We start from the raw sequence: 16776 nt of genomic DNA on the forward strand, positions 1-16776 counted from the left end.
TTAGTATTTGATTTTCAAAAGCATTGACTGCTGCAAGACAGGCCGCTCCTCATTTCACCAATAGGAACACTATTTAGCATAAACAAAGCAAACCTCCTCTATGTCGTCAGGTACAAGCGGCACAGCAACCAGTTGTTTCCATACGAGGTGCGCTAGATGAAGATCAAGCGGTTTCCTGGTCCGTATGGCCACACCCATTAATATACCAAGGAAGGTAAACAGCTCAAGGTCAGACTCACTGGAGGCAGCAGGATTTAACAGAAACCTGTATACACAACATACCCTCATTCTATTACTCGCCAACTATTATAACCAATTTCATTTGTATCCTTGCTTTTTTCTTTCACCATTAAAGTAGCAAAACAATAAGCACAAGCACAGTGAAACATATTCTAAAGACCAAAATATGTACCTCAGCACAGTGAAAGTGATCGTGGTTAGGGCGAAAGTAAGGGATTTTAAATTGCCCCTATGATCAAATTTTCGTTTACAGTTTTTTACATTTTCGTGTACAATAAGACTTTGTTACTCACCTTGCCAATTTTCAATCCATTACGAACATCAGAAGTCGTTTTATTTTAACGTTTATTTCCGATAATTTACGGCCGCCATTAACCTTGTTCCAAGGCTTGGTTGCGAATAGGGAGAAAATGACGTCAAATACCTCACGGGTTGAAATTATAATAACAATATGTATTGAAACTCACGCGAAAAGCAACAAAAACTTTGGGTTTGTTTTTCGTGCAATTTTCTATGCTGATTGTTATTCTAATTTCAACCTGTGAGGTATTTTTGAGCCTTTGACGTCATTTCTCCCTATTCGCAACCAAGCCTTGGAACAAGGTTGATTAATGGCGACCGTAAATTATCTGGAATTAATGTTATAATAAAAAGACTTCTGATGTTCGTAATAGATTGAAATTTGGCAAGGTGAGTAAGAAAGTCTATTTGTTCACGACAATGTAAAAAAATGAAAATCAAAAATTTGATCATAGTAGCACTTTAACCTCAAAGAAAAAAAAAAGGAAAAAAAAATCTCGTTGCGTCTTTACTACGTAAGCGCTTCATTAACAACCTAAAAATCACAATACGAACGTCCACGAAATACGGACTGCCACGCATCTTACACTGTCATTAAGAAACATGTTGATCTTGACCTACTTATTTTGACTAGTGCATCCAAGTGCCATAAATTGAAAAATCGATCTTAAAATCCAAGCAATCGTTATTTACATAAGATTATAATGTGACATCATGTAAGCATACTGACCTGTCCCTGTTATAACCAACCTCGGTGATACTGTTTGGAGTTGGTATAAGAAGCTTGAGTCCTACAGATGACTGAAGTTCCTAACACAGCAAGAGAGGGGTATATGGTTAGTTCTTTGAAGCAGGGTGGGTGATTTCCGGTTAATTGTTTGTTAAATTTTTTGAAGACAAGTATTTCATAATTCAGATCATAGGCTGTTCACTTTGAATTCAGCATTTAGTGATGTGAGCAGTCTTCAAGGAGCGTGAGGGAGCTCACCTGGCACATCTCAGTGATGGTATCATCAAACACACCGCCAGCATCATCAGCTCCTTCACCAAGCAGTTTGACTTTCCAGGCACGAGATGGAAGTCGCAGATCAGCAGGGTTCAACTTCACCACTTGACGAGCTACCTGTACCAGGATGGGCTGTGTCTTCTTACCTCTGAACACAAAAATATTACTAATGAGGGGTGGGGTGTTAGTGAGGGGGAAACACCCCAGATATTTTATAAGAATGCCGTGAAAAATTCTAGAGGATTTTGCAATTAGCAAGAAGTACCCTGCTGCAAAATGGAACGTCATTTGCTGGAAAAAAAATCGCATACCTATGGCAATGACCTGCTGAATTGTAGACAATAACATTCTCACTGGCTTTTTTCCATATCTTTCACGTTAAGCATACATGCTATATAACCCCTGTTATTATTCAACAAATTGTCACGATGCCCAAATATGGTATCCGTCCTTTGTTATCCATATCCGTGCATAACAAATATCCTGTGTTATTATTCAACACTTGCTCGCGCTGATATATGGTCAAATGTTCACGTTATCTGTCATCCGTACATAACAGATATCCTGCGATATACGTAGGTTGCGAAGATTCGTCCAAAATCTTGTAAAGCGCAGCATAATTTCAGTTTTTCTATCTGCAAAATGTGTTTCGTTGACAACTTGTTGAATAATAAAACAATTATCTTGCTCAATCTTGCGAAATATCGTCTGATTTTAGCCAACTCGGCCTACGGCCTCGTCGGCTAAGTATCAGGCGATATTTTGCGCGATTTCGCAGGATAATTGTTAAATATACGAAGATTGCCACGATTCATTCAAAGCATCGCAAAGCGCTGCATAACCACAGTAGTTTAAGCGGCACTGGCACGAGAAGCAAATTGAAATCAAGGCTACAAATTTGTCCATTAAAATACATTAGGATATTACCTACATTTGTACATAGCCCAGACAAAAAGGTAAACTGTGCAGTAATTCGTGAAAACTCCTTTACGAGAATACAGCAGACTAGGTGGCGAATGTCGCCATCGTTGCTTGCTCTTTTCACCGTTCTTATTAGCGGAAACATCTCAACCTTATTTACCTTACAATTTAATTTAACACTGAAAGGGATATGTTTACGTTTTTTCGCAACAAGACCTACCTCATATTTATTCGAGACACTGTGATTTGAGGTCCATAGTTCTTGCCCTGAATCATGGTTCGTCCAAGTGCCCTGACAAGTGGAAGGTTGGACACTCGACTCGCTAACAATGGCCTTAGGTGACCGTGTACAAATCCACTTGTACCTTGGTTGAATACATGAGGTTCAATCTAAACAAATGACAAATAGTATCCGTACAGTATTGAATCAAAATATTTACAATTTTTCTGGAAAGTTCAAAGGTCAAGCAACGTATAAGACACCGTATATAACGTATAAAGTAAAAGCTCTAGACTAATACGTTATTGGCGACTTATTCGTTTCCAGACCTCTTGAGTGATGAAAGAGAAGAGTGGTGGGGGTTTATTTTAGAATCAAAACGAAAATCAACATTTGCAAAGCAAACAGAACTTGCCAAAACCTGCAAGAAACAAAATCAGGTCAATTAATAAGAGGCAGGCTACTGCAGGATGTGAGTCATGTAAACCAAAAATAGTGGTATGTGACTAGGGTGACTGGTTTCTTTTCGCAACGCTTCACTGATAGTCAACGTCTTTTAAGCAAGAAAGCTGTTGAACTTTGAGGCTCAGGTGTAAGGTTCTTCATGCTTCTTGATGTATTCCCGTTGATATTAAAGTGGGAGCGATAGGCTTGTTAAAAAGTTGAAGGTCTTTTTTTTGTTGGGGGGGGGGGGGGGGAGTGAAATAGAACTTTCGGTAGTAGTCTGCAAAAGAATTACAATCACATGATGCTTACCTCATCAGGCTTAAGATTCATTAATCGCCAACAAGAGGAAATCAAATCTGAGAAGTGATACAGCACTCGTAACCTTGCCCTCACAGCCTCGGTGTCAATTCCTTTAATAGCTGGGAACTGGGGAGGGATGGTAGTAGGGTGGCCCAGCTGCAGTGGCAGGGGTGTCCCGGGTGTTCTAGCAGGTGGGAGTGGCGCCGTCCATGCTGCACTATGATTTCGGCCAGCAGAAATCTGTCTGATATTCTTGCCTTGTAACCCTGGGATAACAACTGGCTGGCGCTGTGTAGTATTGTTGCCCAGTCCCAACTGACCCTCGGAATTGTTACCCCAGCCCCAGACGTCCCCGGAACTTGCAATCACCAGCACATGCTCAGCACCAACCGCTACATCCTCGATGAAATGTGAGGCAAGAGCTGGCACTTGAAGGGGTTTGTTTTGACTGCGGTGTCGACCCTCCGGTTGTCCTGTAAGACGCTCTGCAGATAATAAACAGTTTGGACTGCATCAACAGTGTTTTAGCTTTACACTACTACAGCTGACGCTCAACCTTAAAGTAACGCAGGAGGTAAGGGACTGGTCAATAAGTACAGGGGGGGGGGGGGTGCCGGAGCAGAATGGGGGTGGGTCATCAGTTTTTGAACCCTCGAAAAGGGGTGGGTTATGTAATTTTGATCTACACGTAGGGGGTGGGTCATCTTATTTATTCACTAACTTTAAACTGTTATAGTTCCAAGAAAAGTTGTATTCATCAGTATATATATAAAATTGATAAATTTCTCCATGTGAGCAGTTTTAAATGAATTTCTAGCGATTTCAAAAGGCCCAAATATAAAAATTTCCCAGGGAAGCATGCCCCCTGACCCCCCTAGATGACTTGTGATCATAACATCAGTTTTGCTTGTCTCTCTTCAACCTGCATAGATTCACGCTGGGCTTTGGGCCTTTTAATACCAGTAAACTCTTTAGTCAAACACTTTGCAAATATGAATGATGGACAGTGGTTGAAATTTCTGTTATTAATTTCTGTATAAAAATATGAACTCTTCAATAATTGATTATGAATTAATATTAGATACTGATTCAGTTTTTTTTACATATGTTTGTGTCTAAATTTCCCCATGGACTTTACACACAAATATGGAAAACTTACAAAAGGCTAGTATAAGAAGCGATAAATTCATCCTTCTTTAGTGTGTAAAGAAAATGGAAAAAGAGGTACATGGTACCGCAGTGTCCATCAGGGAAAATGTCTATGTAGGGAATTTCACTTTAAAAGCTGAAGTCAAATTAAAAATCTCCAACTCCTAACAGATGATAAAGAAATGATTGGTCCCTAATTTTCTTTTTTTAGCAAAAAGGGGGGGGGGGGTGGGTCATGTAATTTTCAACCCCCTATCAGGGGTGGGTCAATCAGTTTTGAGCCAGAAGGAAAGGGTGGGTCACAAATTTTTGAGCCACCACTTTTCCAATTGCTCCGGCCCACCCCCCCCCTGGTACTTATTGACCAGTCCCTAAACAAAATTAAATGTATCCATGTAATCGTTAACTTGGATGTTAGGCGAGCATAAGGCAAAGAACAAAATGGGCAAAACTTGGTATCGATTCTCATTCAGTGCATTTTGGAAATTAAGCACTTTTGAATTTATAAAGTCAAAAGGTGAAAGTCGACCGTTGTCCTGTTTATAGAATTGTGTAACAACTTACAAGTGAGCTAGTAACCCGTATACCTATTCATTGCAATTTCTTTTGTAACCTTTACACGAGATACAATCTTTACCTTGTCCAAATGTGAAAAGACGACCGTCTCTAGTTAAAACCACAGAGAATTGTGTACCACAGCAAACTTTCTTTACACCAACACCTGTAAATGTGTCTATGGGTTGTGGTGAGGGTTTAGCTGTGGCATTCTCTAGTCCAAGTTTACCATAATCTCCATCACCAAAGGCCCATACAGTGTTACCATCTGCAGAGAGAGCTAGGGTGTGGTTCAAACCGCATGCCACCTACAAAATTATATAAAAAACAGTGCCAATCATATCAATTAAAGCAGTATAAAGAGTGGTTTTTTAAAGAAATAAATACACCTCAAAGCTTCAGAGGATAACAAAATGCAAAATGCAGTGTGTGGGAAATTTAAAATCAAGGCATTATTCCAAACAATTCAACATCAACTTGTCGTAAGAGTGAAGGACACATGCTTAAATACGAAAACCTTATCATGGCATATTTCCGTCTCTAATCGCACATCTTTTCTTATTAACTTTCTGTAGTTCCAACAGTGCCTATATTAACAGTGTTTGAATGTATGTACTTTGTTTAAATGTATGTACCTATAGGTTGTGAATGATATCTGTATTGTTCGGAATCTTCAATCGTTTCTGAGTTTTCATCCATGCAATTTAATTAACTGCAATTTTCATTATATAAGCCATAAGTGCTTTTTGAGTTTCACGTCAACAGCTCTTAAGGAGGCTCGATGTAGTTTTTTTAGCCGAAGGGTGGTTGTTTTGAAAATTAAAATTATCTAGGAAGCCAATGTTCGATTTTTGCCAAAATACACCATAATGATCAAATATGACCAAATTTTAAATTTTTACCCGTCACTTAGTCACAAAGGTTACCATAGCAACGATTGACGTTTTCTTTTGTTCTCAAACAAGCTTGATTTTCTCGAAATCTAGATTGACTCTTGGTGTTTATTTATTGATATGTTAAAGTTTAGTAGATTGACTCACTGTTGACGAAATTTTAGAAAAATCTGTAAGAGCGTTTTCAAGTAAATCAAGAATGAAATTTTCAGAAAAACACCGTTTTAATATAAAATAGGCGCTTAAAAATTGTTTCGTATTATTTGAGCACAGTTACTCTCACTGAAATATAAATTCTCACACCATCAAAGACCATTAACTTAAAGCGAAAGACCTCTTGCTTTAATTTGTTAAAATATATCGACTGCCGATTGTAGGAAATTATAAGAAAATACCAAAAACTTCATTCTTGATTTACTCTAAAACGCTCTTACAGATTTTCCTAAAATTTTGTGTACAGGTAGTCAATCTACTATACTTGAACAAATCAAAAAATGAATACCAAGAGTCAATCTAGATTTCGAGAAAATCAAGCTTGTTTGAGAACAAAAGAAAACGTCAATCGTTGCTATGGTAACCTTTGTGACTAAGTGACGGGTAAAAAATTAAAATTTGGTCATATTTAATCATTATGGTGTATTTTGGCAAAAATCGAACATTGGCTTCTTTGATAATTTTAATTTTCAAAACAACCACCCTTCGGCTAAAAAAAACTACATCCAGCCTCCTTAAACCAATTTTGCTGAGATTTGGCCAAACTGCTTTTAGAAATTTGTCTAAAATTCCATATGTTTCAGTTGTTTTGTACAAAAGTTATGGTCACTTACCACAAACAATGTTTTTTTTTTTCATTTTGCTGCCGTAACGTTCAATCACAACTATGGTTTTTGATGCGTGTTTTAAGAAGATATCGTTTTGTAACGTTCAGTTTTGGCATGCGTAAAAACTGATTTGTCAATAGAGCACTTTCAAGACTCGCATTGAATGTGACTCGTTATAAAAGGAAATTGTCTTCACATACAATGGTAAGAAGAAGTTTGTTTTAGAGGGAAAGTCTTTAAAATACTAGCCGTTGGGATGACTGATACCTTTACTTAATGAAGATGCAACCCACTACATTCAAAGTGTGCAAATGAAATAGCTTCAAACCACACGGTACCTGTGCCACTTCTTTTTTGTCCAGGGCCATGACTCTCTCAGGTAATTTCTTGTTTGCTGTGTTTCCATGTCCCAAGCGTCCGTAATCTCCATTCCCGAACGTAAAAAGTTTACCATCTGAAGTTACTACAGCAGAGTGTTTGAAGCCACAAGCCAACTAACATTAAACAAATGTGAGTGTCAGCTCAGTGGTAAGGTACAGTGGAGATGTGAATACGCCCATTTTGAAAGTTAGTGCCTCAGGAATAAAGGCACCTCTTTAACACGGACACGAAAATTAAAACTTGACAGTTAACATGACTTCAGATGTTCGTGCTAATTGCTCATGCGTATTTTTGGTCACTCAATTCATGTCACAATGTCACGCCACGTTATGCAGTGAGCAGGCCCTCGGGAAATTCGGTGATCCTCAATGTTTTTACATTTCTGACATAAGTAACTCATAATCTCACAGTGGTTAAAGTTCTAGAAAAAATGTCAATGTTAAAATATTTTCATGCGAACGTCTTAAGGAATGTTAATTTCCGACAAAGAGGTATGTACAAACGCTAACAACTGTTATTTTATTGCAGATTAGGGACAAATACTACACATATCAGCTCATATCTTGGAATTATTATGTCTTAGGTACTTTTTGTGAGCGAGCAAGCAGTTTTCCAGAAAGGACCCGATTGATTTTGGTTAATTTCTTCTGTCAGTTCGTTTGAAGACTGACGCGGTAGTAAAAAAGCATGACATCTACATGTACCTTCAGCTGGAAGTAGAAACTTGTCTCTCTGAATTAAAGTTTCAAATTGAAATGCATAAATAAAGGATTTCATTGGCAAAGAGCACTATTAATCAATTAACAGGGTGGTTGTTCCTCATACAGCATTTTGACAATGGAGACTACATGTTACAGATAACTTAACAGCATTCCCACAGAAAACAATGGACTCTCCTCTCCTTTACTGATTGGGTATCCCTACTCTTAAGAGAGTTAATCAGATGATAAAAACCCTCCAAGTTAAGACCATTTTAGTCGCCATGGCAACTAAAATTTTGGTGCTAGCAACTAAATTGGAACTGAATTCGCCACCTTGGCGACTAAAATTGAGAAGAAGGATTTTGAGCATGACTGCTTAATTAACCGACTAAAATTTTTCACTGGCGACCAAACTTGAGCAGTCGGTGGCGAAATGGCCACTAAGGAAAAAAATAAACTTGGAGGGTTGGATCATCATATTGAATATTGTCTACTTACAAATGAGACTTCCTCTCCCCTGAGAGCTTCAATCTGTCTGGGCCTTCTCTGCCTGTCACTGTTGCCATGTCCCAATTTCCCGTAGTCCCCATCTCCCCAACTGAACACCTCTCCACTCTCAGTCAAAGCAAGGGAGTGACCATCAGAACCACAGGAAGTCGCCAGCTGAATAACTACATAGCCTGGCATGGTAAAATACACAAAAATGGCTGTTTCAATAATTGCAAGTCATAAGCTGGGATTAAAGAAAAGGAAAACAGAACTTTGTTGCTTGAGTTGACTAACATTGGCAAAAGAAAAAGGATTGCGAAAGGTTAATTTAACAGAACTGATTCACTTACTTTGCATAGGATACAAGGAAAGCTCTAATTTGGATTTTAAAAAGTATCGATTGTGGAAATTTATAGATTAAGATAGAACATGAATAAACATAAAGATATCGAAACCAACTGACAAAGCTGTTTGAGGAAAAAACCTATTTATATAAGACCACCTTAAAAACAACTTTTGCACTGGGCCAATGCTTCAATTGTAATTACTTATTAGAAGTCCTTTGAAAATTCAGTAAATTGTAAAAAGATCAAGCTATTCAATGCTGATAACCATGTAACGATTTAGTTTCCTCTCCTCTCTTCCATAACGGCTCTGTACATTCTACAGTAGATTTCAATTGATGGAGGCATACAACGCTTCTCTATTGCACCCTGTTGGCTGACAACATCAATAGCGGATAGCTGGCTGGATGCCTCCTTTGGTGTCAAAGATTTTGCAGCTTTTAAGTCATGCAAGCTAGGCAGTCTGTTGAACAGCCAATTCAAACTGGGGTGTCAGAGGGGTGTTTTCAGAATTGACTCAGTAATCACAGGTGGCGAACCTTAAATGTCCTGTCCAGGTTTTAGCATGTCTGGGCAGAGCTTGTACAAGTCATCATACAAGTTTGAGGTTGTAAGCCCGACGATTTTTTTTTTTTTTTTTTTTCAGTTTCACGTTTCGTTCAATCAATATTCAGTTGTACCATTCTACAAGACCATCGCAGTGTGGATGTTAGAATGTCCAAAAAGCTTAGATATTTAGACAAGACTCAAAATTAGTTTCTTTGATCACTACGTAGCTCCCGAGTAAGTCACGTTCACTCACCAACTTTTCAGCCGCTCTAACAGCTTTTTCATTCAGGATTTTATTGGCCTCAGTCTACTTGTAAAAATGTCCATTACAACAGGACCAATTCTAATACACCAGGGGACAGAGGAAGTGGTTCAAGTGCGTTTCCATGGCAAGACGTTCTATCTGCACAACAACCGCATTTGTGGCGAACATTGCTTTCATCCTAAGGTCGTCTTAGAACCACACTCATGGCAAACCTTGATCGAAGAATTAGACATAGCCAGTAGTATTGAGCTCAAAGCACTCAGTGTTTTCATGCTACCCGACTGACTTGCAGTTGTATGGTACTTCATTAACAGCACAGCGGTCTCAGGGAGACACACGATTCAAACTGGAATACCACCTTGAGGTTGGAATGAAGGAACTATCACGTCCAAGTTGCACCTAATGACTGTGTTGCACCTTATGACTGACTGATCACTGGATAAGCAACATTTAGTAGTAGCTGACAATGACTCTGCTCTGCCTTGGTTATCTTGAACATTTTCCGTTTACTCTACAATGAAGTCCTCACTTCTAGAATGGAAAACACTAGTCTCAGCAGCAACAGCAACCATTCCTCAACTTTCATGCACTCCTTATACTATTTACAGTCTTCTTTACAATATATTTATGACATTGAGTCAGGGTTATGATCTCAATGATTCTCTGTGTATCATGTATATAGCTAATGTACTCAGAACTATCCATCTTGCCAACCGTCCGTTCAAGCACTCAGCAAAGGGGTTTATGGTTTGAAGATATGCCAAACTTTACCCCATGCAATAAGTTATTGTTCTTTTTTTTAAATTTCCCACTAAGATCAGTATCATGTATCTTACAAAGGTGCCTGGTCACAGTCCATTGGTAGATACCAGAGGTTGTTAGAAAAGGCACTTTCACAGCTACTTGCTGGGTCAATTGCAACTTGCCAATATCCAGATACAAGGTCTAAGGACGGAGTCACAGAGAACACAGACTTATTAATTTATGGAATTTCTGACGTTTGAGTGAACACCGGAAATTGAATATTTCTGTGGCACTAGAGCAGTGGGGACTAGGACTAGCCCAGTCGAAGTGAGCATGTGCATGAGGAAGGGCTATATAAGAGATGATTATCATGTGGGAAATCATTCTAGGCCGACACCTCATTAACCCAGTCCGTTATTTTAATTTTGGTCATTTCAAGTATGTTATTCTTGGTAGTCATACATGCAGTTTTTCTTTTAGTCAATGCGGATTGGGATGTTTGGAATTTAGTAGCTCTGTAGGATGGAATAATTTGAGCCTGAGCCATGGTTCCTAACCAGATTTCCTGCCGTGTTTTTCCCCTCCGGGGTCTTTTCTAGCCTCTGTCTGACAGTAGCATTTGTAAACTGTCGCTCAGCTCTGTAACATGTTATGTATTGCTTGATTGGATGTAATAATAGTTTGTAGTATAATGTATTGTTATAGTCCTCTGCTCAGCCAAAACCGCCAAAATAAACCAACTGGTTCTGTACATGTTGTCTACTGCGTGGTGGAGCTGAAATGTGGCAATGGTTAAACTGTTGACTTGCCTGTAATCGACACAGAATCTTTGAGAACCAACTTTATTAGAATGGACTCTTGGGGTTTTTAGAATACCGCCTTGCAACAAGTCCCCCACCTGTCCTTTAATTTCCACATGTTTTTAAAGTGAGTAAGGGTGTTGTTTGATCGGTCTTGCATTGCTTTTGTCGATGCCACTGGATTGGAACTGCCACGATGTTGATTTGCAAAAGAGAATCTGTCTTTGAACCAGATCAGTGTAAAAGACCAGCAACATTATGTTATGTTATCTCCTGTACTGAGATGCACCGCCAAAGTTGCTTGAGTGGACATTGTAACATGTCTTCACTGGCCCCTTCTCGTCTCTGCATGGCTTTGGTCAACTTTTAATACTCGAGGAGTACTGAGAGGTGCTTTCAGGACTCTAAAGCTGTGCCAAACTTGCAACTGGTTCGGTTACAGCTACCACAGATTGAGTACTGATCATGATATCAGTTTAAGTTTTGCCAGAGAAGTTAAGAATTTGCATGGGTACAAGGGCTGCAGTATCTCCTACAGGGAGTATTCTAATATACAGGCTTAGAGTATTGCCGCAGAGCATTACCACATCTGAGATATTCAGATCTTGACTGTTGAAAGATATGATGTGGTTATATCAATCCCTCGCCATACAGTCAATGACTTAAGATTATAAACTGCATTTTCATAACCTCAGGGCCGTTAAACGTTTGTGCATCCGTCTGGGTCCTTGAGGAGAGGCTGTTCCTGTTTCCTGAATTCTAGATAGATGTCATTCTTCTCCTTCTCCTTCACTTAAGGTGGCTGGTAGCGGTTTTCACCATTTAAACTTTAATGGATCATATCTACCACTCTTAATCAGCTACAATAATGGCATTAAATAAATGCCAAATCATTGCCAGAAAGATATGACAATTTTCTTCTGACAAAAAAGGGTAACCAGAGCAATAGTATGACCTGTACGAAACACCCTATAGCTTTAATAGCTTCTAACCTAAAATGCTTAATGACCCATATGGTATACAACTTGAAATTAATAATGCTAAACAACAGTGCCTTCTTTTATAAAACATACTTTTGGCTTTGCTTTTTTTAGATTATAGTTAAATAGATGCTTCTATACACCACTTTCATAATGGCGGCCAATTTATTTATTCTTTTATATGTATGTTAATTAGCCCTACTGGCCTCGTTTTAGAGTAAAAATTCTTTTGAATTTTTCACATACTGACGAGGCCAGTAGGGCTAATTAACATACATATAAAAGAATAAATAAATTGGCCGCCATTATGAAAGTGGTGTATTTCTACCAACCTTGCAAGGTGGACAGGACTGTGAGTGAAAACAGGTCATCAGAGTTGCCCATACCCAGTCGTCCATAGCTGCCTTCACCACATGCTTGCACAGTTCCATTGGCTAGCAACACAAATGTGCAGTTTTGACCGCAAACTATCTGTTGAGCATGCCCAAATGATTTTGCCAATGTTGGTACATTAACTCCTTTACCACACTGAGCAATTTGCCCATGTCTACCTCCTCCCCACAGGAACACATCATACTGATCTCCTCCATCCCAATGCTCAGGGCATTGTTGAGCCCAGCACATCACATTCTTGTCCATAGCAAGAGTCCAGGTTGCATTGCCCTGATAATGAGGAACAGGTACTCTGTATCAAACTCCATATCACTAATGTATAGAAGTGCTTAGTTCTTAACATTTTGAAACCTTTTTTAAAATAAACCAAACAGCCGGATTGAAAATGAAAGAACTCGACATCTCAGGTGAAAACTGTGACTTAAAGACTAACAAAAACACTAATTTCCTTTCATGATGCTATACATGTTCAACAAACAAACAACCATACCATAGGTTGATAAGGCATTTCACCCTCTAAACTTTCCTCATCTGGCACAGAGAATTCCTGAGGAAATGCTTTCCTGTAGGTCAAGGCATCAGCTGCTTTCGTGGCAATGGCTAGGCAGTGAAGCCAGCTCCACTCTGGAATAAGGGAATCGTCACGAGACAATGGAGTTGAAGAACTCTTTGTTTTGGATGAATGACAAAGAACCTTATCCAAGTCCAGGCCAACAGCCAGTGCAGACAGAGATTGAAGAAAAGGACTGTGAACAAGTTGGTTGCCTTGGTTAATTTTGGTCTGTAGACGAAAAAATATGCGATCGCATAAGTCATTCCAATTCACAAGCAGCTTTACTTTTTTTTATTTGGGGGGGTGGGGGGGGGGTGGGGTAAGGATTCTGGTAGAAAACTATACATCACTAGACGATTAGTTATCGTGATTACTCCACAAGTCAAACCAGAAGAGAACTGAAAACTACCAGCATTCTGGTTGTTTATACTTTTGGCTCGCCATCTATGATTGTCATGTGTTAATCGTCTTCTCAGCTTAGAGCAGCAGCAACGTGTATGTTTTCTAACAGGTAAGCGGAGGTGTCAGTTCAGGAGAGACTGACGTGCTTTATTAGATGTTGCGTGAATTGAGGTCACTCAGAAGATTGGTCAATTGTTGTACATGTTTACAAAATCGACATATGCAACAACATGAATTTGAGACGTGAAGACGGCCCTTTATGTCATTAATTTTGAGACTGTTTCAGAAGGCCAACTGATAGCAGTTTATTAATCAGATTGCATTTGAAAAGGTGAGTTCACTGAAATCTTTGTTTGCTTGAGTGTAAATTGTTTATCGATAACATTGAAGCTTATGTTGTTTCCTTCTTTCCTATACGACTCGCCATCTTCAGTGTGTTTTATTTCGAGCTGCTGAACAAAGGTTTCAGGCCTAGCTAGAGTGAGTGCTCATTGCTGTACTTTATCTGATAGTGGATAAATCTGAGCTCACACAAGGCGTGTATTGAAGTGTTTGTAGTCATTGTACAAGATCAACAAGAAGTTTAGTATTATAACTTTTTTAGCCCGTAGGTAAAATATAATATAAATAAGTAAATACCTTCTCGAATGAGTACTGGTCCTGCAGTAATGTTGGTAACCTCTCAAGAAGCCCACAGAAAAATGGTGCCTCCTTCAAACCCATGACTCCTTGCTGCTTCAGCTTTTCAGAGACCCAGGCCACCAAGCGGTTTTTATCGAATCCCTGCTCATTAAACTGTAACAATACTATGTCCTGGCAAGAGAAATTGAAAAAGTGCTGCATTTATCTTTGAGAACAGCCATTTTGGGATGGTATTAACTTAACATTTTACCATTGGAAATAAAAATAAATGAACAGAAATAGTATATCACTTCATTTCATAAGAGAATTTAGCACTGCTGTGCTAATTGAGGACACTGACAAACAAGGCACAGAAAAAGAGCCGTCCAGTCATTCGGGACAAGTAGATTTTGCTGCCTGTAAGTAGCTTATCATGCACACTTGCCTGATGAGTGAGGGCCCAGACAATATCATTTGCTGAATAAATCATAAAAAAGTAAACAAAGATAAGCATGCAAATGCCCCAGACAAGCAACATTTGAGAGCTGCTTGTCCAATGAGCAAGCTGGAATTCACGTTTTCTACGAGCCCTGACACTGAACAACAAATATTTCTATAGCAACAAACATTGTTTGTCAGGGAAACATTTTTCAATTCATTAATTTCTCCTGCAATGTTATAAGATTATTAGATGTATGTAAACCATACATTATTTCCTTTAAAGGCAGCTGTGACACCCTGAGCACCAGTCCAGGCAAGAGACAGCAGTGGATTGTCCTGCTGGTAAGTTTGTGCCACAAGTCCATCCTATAGATAAAATATATAAATCAATGTTCAATTGTGTAGTGTTGCTTCCTGAGGACCTAAAAATAACACCCAAAAATGTCGCCCAAAATAAACCAGCGTGGTGTTTATAAGTCAGACAAAAAATGTTCTTTATGAGGAGTGAAACAAACTAAGCACTGAGGTGTTAAATTGGTAAGATCGTCAGGGCCCTTTTTAGAAGTGCTAAGTTATTTAAACAATAGAGTAGAGCGCTGTGTGTGGCTTCTGTTTGCACTTAATTCAACATTCTCTACCATGCCTCTCCTGATTCTTAAGGAAGTTTGTGGATTGGTTACCTGAATGGCCCAGATGTTGAGAATTCCATCATCACAGCCAGATGCCAAGAAAGTTCCATTGAAATTAAAGGACAAGGATGAAACCAAACCACTATGGCCGTTGGTTTTAAACATAAGGGTAGCACTGCCATCTCTACCAGGATTTTGCTTCTCACATGATCTCAGAACATCATCAAACATGTAGATAACTTCAACAATGCCTGGCTTCTTCTTCAGCTCTTTACCAGTGATTTCTTCATTGCGTATTCTTGACAGCTCCAGCAAGTTAGCTGACTCAAGAGCAGCTATTCTTGACTCCATATTGGAGCCGTTATTGCACCGTTTTTCTGACACAATAAAGGCTTTGACCATCTTAGATAGACTTTCTTTGTCTGGTTGCAGAGGAACATTCCACACAGTTATGCGCCCAGCTGTGCTTCCACTGTTAAATAATGGAAGAGCATTAAACCTTTGAAATAACTACCACAATTATTAATTTGGTGAAGGAAATAAAACTTGAGAAATACAAAAAACACCTTGAAGCATAGTTTAAAGGCAAAAAACAGGTGATTAACATGACATCAAAGTGGTCATCAACTGCAAGCAAGTTTAAAGTTTCAACCCCAGGGTGAAGTGGAAAAATGCACCTGCTAAACAACCATCCCAACCAAGTCCTCCCATAGCACTCACATAGCAAGGTGTGATGAAGTATTTTCCATGTTACATTCGCTGAACCACTTGAAGCAAGATACTGCAGAGTTGTCGAGTTGCACTGAATGCCTGAGTAGAATACCTTCGTCAACTTCGTACCATATCTGTACATGACAAAAAAGATAAATAAACCCATAATAAAATCTGTGGACATTATGTTTCTCTGGCTACTTGCACCATATTATTGAAACATTTTGTTAATTGTTTACTGAGTACTAAGAAAAGAAATAACTATGACAAGACACAATCCTTTTAGTGTTTAACACTTAAATACTGTTTACTACGGAGACGTCACCTTCACACATTCGTTTTCAGCACAAGATGCAAATGCCTCTCCTTTTGAATCAAACTGAAGTCCTATAATCAAACCCTATAGACACAAAGACACACATGTACAACGTTAAAACATGGCAAGTACAACATATTGTAAAACTATATCCATATAGGTAGTTAAATATATCTGACATGTGTTTAGAGGTTTAGTAAACACAATGGCAGCAGATAATACTGAGTGTATTTTCTCACGTCCATCAACTTTATTATAATACTAAAAACTCCTGTACAATACCTCCAGGTACAATTTTGCATTGTTCTGAAGAATCTGTTTCAAGCCATTTAATAGTTCTGTAAAAGTAATTCTTCTTAATTAACTGAATACGCTCTAGCTTCAATACAAAACACAAAACTTTCCTTGCCTGGTTTCACTTTAACTTAAAGCATAATTTTAATGAAAATACTGTTTATTGGGCTCACCTTGTGAGCTTGCACAATCTTGACTTGGTCATCAGGGTCTTTGGTTGCTAAGCAGATAACACCATCTATAAATCCAGCCAAAAAACAGTTGCTGTCATCATACCAAGCAGCCTTGCAAACTGCAACTAAAAAATAATG

The 16776-nt window shown here is 38.8% G+C and overlaps 1 protein-coding gene across 2 annotated transcripts in view; it reads right to left on the reverse strand.

Moving 5' to 3' along the window:
* Positions 1 to 16776, reverse strand: part of LOC144658200 (putative E3 ubiquitin-protein ligase HERC1) — a 77823-nt gene that overhangs the window by 3234 nt on the left and 57813 nt on the right. For both annotated transcript variants that reach the window (XM_078518583.1, XM_078518574.1), the window contains exons 49-64: positions 16639 to 16763; positions 16181 to 16255; positions 15865 to 15989; positions 15196 to 15616; positions 14783 to 14881; positions 14093 to 14266; positions 12989 to 13279; positions 12438 to 12768; positions 8433 to 8614; positions 7191 to 7346; positions 5221 to 5446; positions 3444 to 3919; positions 2688 to 2857; positions 1529 to 1694; positions 1271 to 1350; positions 94 to 265 (exon numbers count right to left, since the gene is read on the reverse strand). In XM_078518583.1, the coding sequence (XP_078374709.1) occupies positions 94 to 265; positions 1271 to 1350; positions 1529 to 1694; positions 2688 to 2857; positions 3444 to 3919; positions 5221 to 5446; positions 7191 to 7346; positions 8433 to 8614; positions 12438 to 12768; positions 12989 to 13279; positions 14093 to 14266; positions 14783 to 14881; positions 15196 to 15616; positions 15865 to 15989; positions 16181 to 16255; positions 16639 to 16763 (3269 nt within the window). The remainder of the gene's footprint in view (positions 1 to 93; positions 266 to 1270; positions 1351 to 1528; positions 1695 to 2687; positions 2858 to 3443; positions 3920 to 5220; positions 5447 to 7190; positions 7347 to 8432; positions 8615 to 12437; positions 12769 to 12988; positions 13280 to 14092; positions 14267 to 14782; positions 14882 to 15195; positions 15617 to 15864; positions 15990 to 16180; positions 16256 to 16638; positions 16764 to 16776) is intronic.

This window comes from Oculina patagonica, chromosome 1 (assembly GCF_052425735.1).
Source record: "Oculina patagonica isolate OP01 chromosome 1, crgOcupat, whole genome shotgun sequence".
In the NCBI taxonomy this organism is placed as follows: Eukaryota; Metazoa; Cnidaria; class Anthozoa; order Scleractinia; family Oculinidae; genus Oculina; species Oculina patagonica.